Source organism: Lissotriton vulgaris, unplaced genomic scaffold (genome assembly GCF_964263255.1).
Source record: "Lissotriton vulgaris unplaced genomic scaffold, aLisVul1.2 SCAFFOLD_1647, whole genome shotgun sequence".
Lineage (NCBI taxonomy): Eukaryota > Metazoa > Chordata > Amphibia > Caudata > Salamandridae > Lissotriton > Lissotriton vulgaris.
Genome location: NW_028255434.1, coordinates 13,257 through 26,072, shown reverse-complemented (window position 1 = coordinate 26,072; position 12,816 = coordinate 13,257). Strand labels below are relative to the sequence as shown.

General features: G+C 46.6%; 1 protein-coding gene across 1 annotated transcript in view; it reads left to right on the top strand.

Moving 5' to 3' along the window:
* Positions 1 to 8,512, top strand: part of CIMIP2C (ciliary microtubule inner protein 2C) — a gene marked incomplete at its 3' end in the record, with an annotated part of 52,755 nt that extends 44,243 nt beyond the window's left edge. The window contains exon 2 of the mRNA XM_086951955.1: positions 8,239 to 8,512. Coding sequence (XP_086808081.1) covers positions 8,239 to 8,512 — 274 coding nt within the window. The remainder of the gene's footprint in view (positions 1 to 8,238) is intronic.
* Between the last annotated feature and the right edge of the window lie 4,304 nt (positions 8,513 to 12,816).

The window sequence follows — 12,816 nt, the reverse complement described above, 5'->3', positions numbered from 1 at the left end:
CTTCTCGAGATGGCCGGTTCACTGCTGCGCCGCTGATGGGCCCGTTGATACGCGTGGCATTGCTTATCATTGTAAAGAAGCATCTTCCAGGTTGGTGATGCTTGGAGGAGAGAAGCAGGAATCAAGTCATGCATTAAAGATGAGGCAGAGAGCCTGGAAGCTCCCGCAGCGCCTCACAACCTCTGACCATCCAGAAGATTGAAAGTCACACTTGAGAACCATTGGACCGGGGATGGTTCTGCGCTCCACTGGGATTCCTTTTACTAGAAATCTTTATAAAATGGGTCTGTTTGAGTTTTAACTCTTTCTAGCTTCTGGCCTTAGTGTGCGCTCTATGTCCGATTTCATGCTATACATTTGATTATGCAAATGTGTCACAATGTAGTGTGTAGAACTGCACTCTCTCCCCTAAGTGGTACCAAATGTTTCCTCAGCAATCAACGTTTCAATATTTACATACAGAAATAAAGCCATAATCTATAGCAGGTATGCATTAGATTGCCGGCTCACGTGTCTTCTAGTGATCCACCGTAGTATTCTCGGATAGGTGAATCCATTTTTTTATGTTTAAAGGGGCATCTAATGAATGGTGGCACAATAGGTTTAATAACTCGAACAGATGTCACATTCCGGAACCCTTAATGCAGGTGACTGTTGACGAGAGCGGATTAGGTAAGAAAAGATGATTCTTTCTATTCACTGGATGGTCCCTTTAAAAGGCAACTGTATAACCCTGAAAGGAATTCTTTCCAGTACTTACTTAAACAACTAAGGGAGCGATGCATAGTGGTGTGGGACCAGGAAGTATCTTCTAAAGCCTGAAGCTCTCACCATGACAAGACAATCCTATGCACCTTGAATAATGTAAATAACCATGCCTGCTTACCCACATTTTCCAGCTTTTAGTAGTTAGTGTACATCAACTCAATTTACACACTCCTTTGAGGTTCATATATGTCTAGCCAGAGAATCACAGAGACCTAGGTGGCCAATATTTAATTAATTAATTAATTAAATAATTGCGGGTTTCTAACGCGCTAGAATCAACTCCTGAAGGAGTATCTCTGCGCAATAGACCGCTGGGGAACCCGTCCTGGCTTTCCCTGTGAGATGGTCCCTACTGGGTATCTCCAAGGTGAAACCAGGCATCCCCGGCGTATGTGGGGGGCCTTTGTGGAGATGAGGCAAGCTAATGCCCAGAGTTGCTGAGTGTGATCTCTGGTTAGAGTAGGCACCGAGGTGAGAATTATCGAGTCCGCTGACCCTGGTCCATGACCCTGCCGCGTCGGGAATTGAACCCTAGTCCCGGCCCGTCCTCGGCTCCCGGGTCTGCCGCATCTAACCAGTGAGCCACACCACTCCACAATTGCAGCTAGAACCCAGTGTCCCAGGTAGGGAAGATGTTCACAGATGTACCACCTTCCATACTGCTAGGTAGTCCCTGCGATGACAAGATCCAGTGATGAAGACTCGCCTCCATGTCGTACACACTCCTTGAGGTTCATGTATGTCTAGCTGGAGAATCACAGCGACCTAGGAGACCAACATTTCATTGTGGTGAGTACCAAGTGTTCCCAGAAGGGAGGAGGGTCACAGTTGTCCACATTCGATACATCTAGGTTGTCCCTGTGAACGGAATGTCCAATGATCAAAATCGACATCTATCTCGTACACACTGCTTTGAGGCTCATATATGTCTAGCTGGAGAATCACAGAGACCTAGGAGGCCAACATTGCGGTGAGTACTCAGTGTCCCAGGTAGGGAGGAGGTTCACGGCTGGGCCACCATCGATACGGCTAGGTACTACTTGCGATGACAAGGTCCAGTGATCAAGAATTACATCCATGTCGTAAACACTCCTTTGAGACTCTTATACGTCTCCTTGGAGAATCACAGAGACCTAGGTGCCAACCTTTCATTGTGGTGAGCACTCAGTGCCCCAGATAGGGAGGATGCTGACAGATGTACCACCTTCGATGCGGCTAGGTAGTCCTTGCGATGACACGGTCCAGTGATCAAGAATTACATCCATGTCTTGCACACTACTTTTGAGGTTCATATATATGTAGCCGGAGAATCACAGTGACCTAGGAGGCCAACATTCCACTGCGGTGAGTACCCAGTGTCCCAGGTAGGGAGGATACTCACAGATGTACCACCTTCGATACGGCTAGGTAGTCCTTGCGATGACACGGTCCAGTGATCAAGAATTACATCCACGTCTTACACACTACTTTTGAGGTTCATCTACATGTAGCTGGAGAATCACAGTGACCTAGGAGGCCAACATTCCACTGCGGTGAGTACCCAGTGTCCCAGGTAGGGTGGAGGTTCATGGCTGTACCTCCTTCGATACGGCTAGGTCGTCATGTCCAGTGATCAAGACTGACATCCATGCCGTTAAGAGATAGAGCTGAGCTGCAATAAACATTTCAGGACATCTCCTACCTTTTGAAACACTTACTTACCCTCTTGCTGTGCCTGCTGCTTGCCTGCTCTTGTATTCCTCTCACTTTCATCCTCATGTATGGTCAGGCAGCAGACAGCAGCAAGTGGAGGGAACAGCGCCTGCAGCACAATCAAGACTTTATTGCTGTGTGCTGCCTATGTGCCCTGGGTGGGTACTTTCATTTCAGGAACACAAGAACTTTAATGACTTAAGAGAATTCTCTCTGATGCTCTGCTGTCAGGCTTGTAAAAAATATTGTTTTTAAATAACAATTCTTTATTAGAATGGGGTTTATCAGAAAGAAAACGCGTGAGATTCAGAAATCTGTGCATTGTAAGAGTTATCCTTTCGAATTGTGTAGACATCTGCCTTTCAGGGGATTCCAAGAAATCTATAGGCGTACTCATAATGTAATCCTCGATTTTCATGCATCCTTCCAGTACTTACTCCTGCCTGTAATTCAACGGTGTAAGTGCGGCAGAAATGGGCATTAGCTTAATACACGTTTTTTCTTATTTTTATCTAACTTGAAATGGTTTTCCAACTGTAGAAACTTACTTTCCCCACACTCCACACAATATACTTGAGTGTTTTCCCATCCCTTACATCCAGGGCTACTCCCTAACACCCACCTGCCAGGCTCCGCCAGGGCCACTGGCACTTTTTGCCTCAATTAAAGGGATGGAAACCCATAGTGGGAGAATGGTGGGGCAAGGGTGGGCCTCCTGAGGGCTCCCTGGCACAACCTATAGGTCTTTCCTGCAAGGTACGGGTCAGGGATTGCCTCCCCTTCCCAGAGCTCAGAGTTTTCGGTGATTCCCCACAACAAGGCGCACAGGCTACGGAGGATACCGGAGGGTACCCTAGCCCCCTAGAGGGGGACCCTGCATACAGGCCAACATCTGAGAACATAAAAGAGGGAAATTAGAAGTAAAAAATGGAAGCCACTGGTTTCCCTGATGGTGTTGTGCCCAAGGATGCTTTATGCTGAAGAAGGATAAAAAATCACTGTTATTGACTGAAACATTTGTTAGGAGACTCCTGGTTAAATCCGGAGGGCTGGCATGTATGTGAAAGGCTACCACAATCTCAAAACTGGAGGTCAGGTCATTCCTCCTCCTTGCCAGGCCATGTTCAAACGAAGGACCATGTAGTCAGAGATGAGCAAGATCACACATGTTCGCAACCTGAGGACAATAAACAGGCATGGAGAACACAAGGTTGTACCAGACAAATGCTACAGCAGGTTCAACCATTTACAAAGACAAAACACAAGTGCATGCAGCTAGATCGCATGCCATGGCACGGAGGAATGGGGAAAGACCCCCACACTGGCACAGACCAGTACAGTGTGCCCCAGGGCTTTGTATCCCAGTCAAGGGCCAGGGAAACACCAGATCGACAGGATATAAACTTCCTGGCTGTCATAGAATAAAGAAATGAAATTAGTTTGTGGATGCGATTGAAAGAAGCCTGCAGAGAAGGAGAACCTTTCCCCTGCTCAACGTGAACTGAAGAAAAGCTGTACAAAGAGCAACAGAGTTAGAAAGGGAACGGACAGGATTCAGAGCTGCACCGGATGCCCGAAGCAGGAAACAGACAAACAGGACCTGATGACAGGTCAGGCATTCGGGCCTCCTTGTAAAGAGGAGGGGCTAATAAGAGTTTCATATTTAAAGGGCTAGTGTCGTTTCCTATTTCTTGAGCTCGAATCACCCTCATTCTGTAAACCCTGCGATGAGGGGAGGGAGCGGCCCGGTGATACTCACTGTAGACAGACAAGAATGCAAGTCACCTGATTCTAAAATACCTCTTAAAGTTCTTAGTTAGTGGTGAACTAACCTTCAGGCCCAGTAACCTTATTCTAAAATGTCTTTAAAACTAAATCTTGGTCAATGTCACACTGCCCAGTCAAGCCTACACAAAGGTAAGCAGGAACTTCCAACCCGGACAAACGTACCACCCCCTACAGGTGAGACTGAGACCAGCAGTGATGACCTCCCTGAGGCCTCATCCTTCCCAACTCAGTGTAACTATGGAAAGCTCGCGTTCAGTGCTCTCTCCGTGCACCTACAGCCTCCTGAATGTTACCTCGGTCCGGATCTTAGGCACGGGAATCACACCTTTGTCAACGAGGTACATGAAGGCAAGCCTAGCTAAGTATCCCCGCTCACTCTCAATGATCCATCGATGACCAAAGGAAAGACCTCACCCATTCAGTCTAACACAATATCCCCAAGACAGGCTCTCGCTTTCCCCTGCCGTTTGTGAAGGGTACCCTCCTTCTTCTGAGCAGAACCGACACGTGTCAACCCCGAACTAGAGATGGCCTTCCTCTGGGACCAGCTGTATACACCACAGGGAGCCAGCTGCTTTCCAAAATGATAGGTCCCTCGCCCATCTTTTAAAAGAAGGTCTCACAAACTCTCCTGGCTCTCACCTCTTCCCTTACTCCGTTGTGTACCGCCTATGTCTACGCCCCCCCAGTTTCATCCCAATATATTGCAACTTGTGCAGCTATTGCCAACTGTGTAACACCATGCCTTGAGGATATAGGTTAGAAAGTAACTTAGCTAGTGGCACTGGTGATTTACCAAGTCTAATACCAGTATGCAATATAGAAAAAATTGCCTACACGGGAATTCATCTGAAAATACCTAAGTAACAGGCGGTTGATCAATCTAAACTGTAAAAACTTAGGACCAACTTAATTCAATTAAAACCTGTTATTGATCTGATTTGTCACTTTCAATTTTGACACAGTGGTAAATACTCACAAAAGAAAAGCTACACAGGAAATAGATTTTATGGAAATGCCACTTTATGTAAAGTTTTCATCTTAAAGGGTACAATTAAAAAACAATGGAATTTAATCAACAATATACAAGTGAACAAGAAATAGATTAGTTGGTCTTAAAATCCACTTGCGTTGTACTCCACTCTTTATAGATAGATGACAACGAATCTTGCTAGCTAGACCTTCAATCTTTTGTGAAATATGACCCCCTGTAAAGGAAATTGATATAGGTAATATGAAATTGATCATACACTGTTCTGTTTCTCTCTCTTTTTTGCACACGGGTTATAAAATGTAAAAAGATTTGTTTTTTCTTTTAATAAAAAGGTAACAATATGGTTATTGTATCCTTTACAGGGGGTCATATTTCACAAAAGATTGAAGGTCCTGAGGATGGTCTTAAGGATTTTACAACTATAAGGCCGAAACGTCGATTTACTAGTCCACATCTTTCCTCTCAGATTAATTCTGTACAGCGATATTTTTGTGTATAGCTAGCAAGATTCGTTGTCATCTATCTATAAAGAGTGGAGTACAACGCAAGTGGATTTTAAGAACAACTAATCTATTTCTTGTTCACTTGTATATTGTTGATTAATTTCCATTGTTTTTAATTGTACCCTTTAAGATGAAAACTTTACATAAAGTGACATTTCTATAAAATCTATTTCCCCTGTAGCTTTTCTTTTGTGAGTATTTACCACTGTGTCAAAATTGAAAGTGACAAATCAGATCAATAACAGGTTTTAATTGAATTGAGTTGGTCCTAAGTTTTTACAGTTTAGATTGATCAACAGCCTGTTACTTAGGTATTTTCAAATGAATTCCCTTGTTGGCAATTTTTTCTATATCGACCTTTAAGACACAGCACACTGGCTTCCAGAACTCCTCTACAGACCACAAGGATGCCAGCTCGAGCTCCTTGCCCCTCCGAAAGTATCCTCATGCCTCTTGATTATCCATCACTACCCTCTCTTTATGCTCACTTTGCTGCCATTCACCGGGTCCTCTTAGAATGTGCACACACCGCCTCTCCTCCTCAACCTCTTACCACCTCATGCCTCCACACCTGATGCTATGAGGTCACCTGGACGGTGGCACCACTGACTGTGCGCCTCTCCTCCTCAACCTCTTACCACCCCAAGCCTCCACCCCTGATGCTCTGAGGCCACCTGGCCCTGGACGGCGGCATTGCTGGCTGTGCGCCTCTGGTTCTGGGAGCTATAAACTCTGTTGTGTCAACATTCAAAATAATAACACATTAAATTACTTGTTAAATGCCCTCATTGATGCCCAAGACACAAGATTCCTTGTAAAACTGCCATTAACTTTCATCCTGTTCCCCAGTTGTTATAAATCTATATAACTATTGTGTGAATAAAATTACCAGCCCTTTTAACACTGGCTGCATATAATGGGATTTTGTCATCAATTTTGCTTTCCTTAATATTAGAATGAGCCCCCTCGCGGCCATCGCACGCCAACACAACCTCAACATCATCTCCTACGCTGATGACACTCAACTGATCCTCTCACTCACCAAAGACCCTAACACCGCCAAAACCGACCTGCATGAAGGAATGAAAGAAGTAGCCGAGTGGAAGAAGCACAGCCGTCTGAAACTGAATTCCGACAAAACAGAAGTCCTTATCTTAGGCACCTCCCCCTCTGCCTGGGATGACTCTTGGTGGCCAGAGTCTCTCGGAAAAGCACCCATCCCGACGGACCACGCACGGAACCTGGGCGTCATTCTGGACTCCTCACTCTCGATGACCAAACAAGTCAACGCCGTTTCATCTTCCTGCTTCAACATTCTTCGCATGCTCAAAAAAACATTTTGCTGGATCCCCACCGAAACCAGAAAAACGGTCACCCACGCACTGGTTACAAGCCGACTGGACTATGGAAACACCCTATACGCCGGTACCACCGCAAAACTTCAGAAAAAACTCCAACACATCCAGAACGCTTCAGCCAGACTCATACTAGACATCCCGCGTAATGACCACATTTCTGGTCACCTGAAAAACCTCCACTGGCTCCCCGTCAATAAGAGGATAACATTCCGCCTCCTAACCCACGCACACAAAGCACTTTACGAACTTGGACCCGAATGCCTCAACACACGACTTTCCTTCTACACCCCCTCCCGCCAGCTACGCTCCTCCAACCAAGCCCTGGCTGCTGTACCTCGCATCAACAAAACCACCATGGGAGGAAGATCCTTCTCCTACCTGGCGGCCAAAACCTGGAACTCACTTCCCATTCACCTTCGCCTCACTCAAAACCACCTAGCATTCAGAAAGCAACTTAAAACCTGGATATTCGACAAATAATTCCCCACCCTTCCCCAAGCGCCTTGAGACCCTCTGGGTATGTAGCGCACAAAATAAATTATTTGAATTGAATTGAATTGAATTGAGCCCTTTTGGTCACCTTAGTTCGAAGGTTAATTTGATTTTTTTGTTCCTTGATTGCACATACACTAATGACACAAAAGTAGTGTCCATCCGAATGACCTTCACCAGAAGTCTGGTTGGCTAAGATGACTCTGGCAATGAGGAAGGGGATATGTTTTACATAGGTAGAGGAACACACCAGGAGGGTGCAGCTTCCTGGGGTAATCGAGTGGGTACCCTGATGGGATAAGCCATCTGGCGCGGCAAAGAGTTGTAAAGTTTTCCAATTAAGGAAGTGAATTTGAGAGGCATGCCTTGAGCTATGACTATGAACTTGGAAGTGATTGGCTGTTTCTTTGCAGAAATTTCTGGCGTTGTCTCTTTCTCTCGTTTATTATTGTTTCATTAAACAAATGTGTTTGTAATGTCTGTTTCTTATTTTCTCAATGGAAAAAAAATAGACTTTACTCTTATTTTTTGTGTTTCTAAATATTTTTAAAAAACGCGACGTATTAATTTGAGGTAAAAACACAGCAATGGGCGCCACTTTGTTAAGAGTGGCACCGATAATATATTTGTGTGTCTTTTGCAGGTATCAAGGGCATGTCCCAACCAAAGTGTATTCGTTTGGTGACACCTACGGGAACACCACAGCGAAGTACTTCCAGGACTTCCGGTCCAGCGCCTTGAGCAACAGCCAGAGCCCCTATTGCACTGGGGGGCAGTTCCCCACCGTGTACTCCAACGACCCTGACCTTGTTTTGGGGAGCAGGTCACGCACCTGGGAGAGATGGCGTCACGCCCCGACGGTCACCAGGTTCAGCGTGGATTACAACCGCACGGAGGAGCTGAACGAGTTCAATAAGGTCAGACATTTGCTTTCCGTTGCTGTAAAAAAGAAATTTAAAAAAAAGTATTATTTTATAAAAAATACAATCACAACCGCTGTTACAGGGTTAGCCAAGAGTGGATAATGGTCGTTTATACCTTGATGTTTGTATATCTAGCCCCTATTATTTATTTATTTATTTTTTTGTAGAGAAAAAAAGATGTAAGAGGGAAAGGACAGAAAAAATTAGTGGTGAAACACAAAAAGAATAGGACAGGCATGGAGAGAGATACAGTCTCTGTATATTGCATTGGTATCAGCTATACATACAGCCTTACGTCTGACCCCCTTTCGGGATGTTTGAGCCCGCTAAGAATGTTACGTCACTCCCAGTCTTACTGGCCCGCGGCACGCATGATATCAACACACATGGGGCCAGATGTATGACCGCTTTTTGCGGTCGCAGAGGGGCATTTTGCCCTTTTGCAACCGCAAAAAAATGTAGCCCAATTTACCAACTCTATTTTGCGAGCCGCTAATGTAATAGCGACTCGGAAGTAGGGTTAGCGACTCGCTATTAGGAAGGAGCGTTCCAAGGGCGCCCCTTCCTAATAGCGACTCTGAACCCTATGTAAGGATGTTTTGCAACCACATTTGTGGTCGCAAAACACTCGCAGTGGGTGGTAAATCATTCGCAAATGGGAAAGGGTCCTTAGGGGATCCCTTCCCCTTTCTGAATGGGTGTGCAAACATTTTTCAAGAGTAGGCAGTGGTCACAGTGACCACTACCAGCCCTTAAAAAATGAAACAAAAACGTTTAATTTCTTTTTGATTTTTAAAAGCATCCCGTTTTCCTTTAAGGAAAACGGGATACATTTTAAAAAAAAATGCTTTATTGACAAGGCAGTCCCAGACATGGTGGCCTGCTGTCCCCAGCAGGCCACCATCACTGGGAGTGCTAACCATTCCCAATGGGGTCGCAAATTCCAACAGCCTCATTATTATGCATGAGGCATGCAATTTGCGACCCCATTGGGAATCGCAAACAGTGTCTTGATACGATTGTTCATTGATGTTTGTGACTCGCAAATTGCGACTCTCAATTTAATTCAATTTGCAAGTCGCAAACATCAATGGTCGCACATCTGGCCCATGGTGTATTGTGCATCATCTTTTCAACCAATTAGAACTAGTGTTTCTGGCTGACCGTTTTGATTGGCTACTGGAATCCCATTTGCAAGCGGCTTGTCCCTGGCCATTTCATCAGTGACTGTCTGTGAAGAGACAGGTTGGCCTGCAATGTAGCAGTGTGTCATGGGCTGCTGTGCAGTGCTGAAATTAGAGGAAACATGCTCTGAGACCAACAGATTGGCGGGCAAGGTGTGGCAGAGGAAAGAGGGTGGAGTCACGAGGGACAGAGCTTGCAAAGCAGAGAGACAGTCAACGTATACATTTATTTAAAAATAAATCTGCTATAAAGAAATTGGCAACATGGGCAATGTGACAGTACATATATACTAGCTTAATTAATTGGTCACCTGCTGCAGAGATCCTTGTGTGCCCTCCATTTTGATGGAATTATAATAGAAGATAATTATAGTGGTAAACACAGTTCTGAGAGAGTTCTGTGTTTTGTCAAGTCAAAGTTTTGACTCAAAGTAGCATAGAGGGTTAATGCTCCTGCTGCAATGCACATTGTGTAATATGCAGATCACAGATTTGTATTTTATTTGGATAGGTAAGTGGGCTACTGTTTTTGAATTTAGATCATTTTTTAGGTCGAGCGTAGCGATGGACCTCTTGTATACTTTAGTATACCTATTTGCTTACTGAATATGGGGACACGAGTCGGACACACGCATTTTCCGTCTCGGATTTGGCCTCGTGAGCGCGCTTTTGCTGCTGGCTGTTTGCTGTGAATGTGTGCGAGCGCGACTCTGTCATGCGCCTTGGAAACCGAAACCTAAGAGCCGCGCGACGTGAGCTGTCTACGGTAGAAGCTCACGCGCGCGCTCTTAGGTTTCGTTTTGACTTGTTCTGTTTTGGTTTCCACAATGTGTAGTACGGCCTCTTCCGGTATTCCTCCAACCTCAGGGCGCTGTATATCACTATGCCTGTGTAAGGGTGCGTGTTTATGTCTTGGGAGCACCCTTGTTTTTATTTGCGTGCGCGTGCGTACACAACCAACTCCCGGCCGAGTTGCGCGTGACGACATGGGGCTGCAGTGCTGAGTGCGGTGGGACAGGTAATACAGCTATGTGATTAGTGGTGGGCACGCGGGGTGCGGGTAGGGGGTGCATGACCTGCCAGACGAATGATGGACAAGTAAGTGATACTACATGCTCAGTTTGGGGTATTATCTGATAAGAGAGGAGTGAGCAGGGCATGCTGAAGGGCACATCTCGGTGTACAAGGGTGATAGGCTAGAAGACTAAGTGCAGTGTCAGTAGAGTGAAGACCTGAACAGAAGGGCAGGCGTGTGTGAGGGATTGGGCCACCTGGGATGAGTTTATGGCATGCTTTGAGGTGCCACTGAATGAGATACACGGCCCCCCTCTCACTTGTACAACCGTAGATACATTTTCGGTTAACAACACGTGACGTGTTAATTTTGAAGTTTTGTAATGCGTCGGCGCTGCAAGCCGCCTTTGGGACACTTCAGCGCGCTGACGCTAACAAGGGCCGAGTGCAAACACGCAGGGCACTTGCAGTGAAAGTGTAGTCGAGTGAACTCAGTATCGTACGTACCCTAACTCCACCAGTTAGCATCACGCCAGCTTCACTTCCAAAGCCCAAGTCCAGGAAGGGCTGTGCAAGCGCTAAGAGTATGGGCAGGGGGTACCTTTAGTATAGTAGTCTGGATAGGTGCTGCTACAAATGAAGCGCTCTGTTGCCCAAAGGCGAGGTCGGCGCCAGATGAAGGATTCGTGATAAATATTATAGTAAGCAGCATCAAGTAATAGGGCAGCGATAATGCTCCCCTCAGAGCAGTAGTGGCTCAGCGCACAATAGGCGCAACAACAAGTGCTATGATTGATTGATTGGACACAGAGACGAGGGAAGAGAACACACAGGAAGAGACACCTTCCTTCTGAGGAGAAACGCTCGGGGGGATACCTGTGGGGTAGGTGTCCGGAGTCCAGGCGGAAACATGAACTGTATTCAAACAGCTTGTGTTGTTGCGAGCTGGGGTGGGTGGAGGAGGTGGAGACTGGAGCGCATTGAATGAGTTTCAAGGCACTATCTCAGCTAATATTTGTTTAATGTAATAATGTTAATTGTAGGTGTACTCCACTTGCGTCACATTTTATCGTTAGGCATAGACACTCCACTCCTGTTCACCCCCTCACGTCCCCATCCAACCCCCTTCACTGCAAGCACGCTCCGGGTATTCAGTCCCGTAACTTTCCAGAAGCACAATGGGTAAAACTTCAGTAACTACTCTTCGGTGAAAGTGAAGCGCGACGGTTCTGGTTACAGTTTTGTGGCTGAGACAAACGTAGCATAGCCATGGGAAGTGAACTGCGGAGGGGTCGATCACATGACACTTCACTGACCTGTCCCTTCAGCCGCGAGGTGGGGGGCGAATCTGGTACCCCGGCAAACGTCACTCTGGGGCGCGAGGGGGGCTCCATAAGCAATGCATCTCTGGGGGAGAGAGGGCGGGCCACACTAAGCCCCTATCATCAGTGGCGGCAGCTGCTGGTGAGCGCGTGCTCAGGGTAGAAGTGCTCGCTGAGATAGTGCCAGCCGCAGTCGCCCTCCACGCGCCCGTGCCCAGGGTGTCGCTGTGGAGGGTCTGCATGGAGGTCCGGGTGGGAGAACAGGTACGAAGCGCATTAATAACTTCCTAGCGCATCAGTCTGCCGTTTCAAAGTTCGGCTGTTTATGTCTCCCAGTTTTAATGGTGATCGCTTTACTGGTCCCGGAAGGATGAAAGGCTGAGTCAGCCTTGCACGGACTGTGAGATCAACGGTTGTGTTATAGGCACTGAGCGCTTGTGTTTTCAGCGGGCACCACGGCACGCGGGTTCTGTCACACGCATGCATGTCCTGAGGCTGTTGTGTCACTGTCGCTTCAGAGCTGCGCCCAGAGGCCGGCACTTTCGAGGCACTGAGCCCTTGCAGTTCTGGAGGGCTCGCTTGCACGTCGAGGCCCCGCTTCTGTCCGCTATCTGCTGCTATCGACCGATTCCAGTCGCCACAGAGGCGGCCGCCATATCTCTCGCCTTGATACAGAAATATGAATTTATCAGGTGCAACAAATAGCGCCAAATACTTTTGTAACCCAAATTGAGGCATAACATGCATAGTACAGTGTTTTCCGCACCAAAAGCCGCAG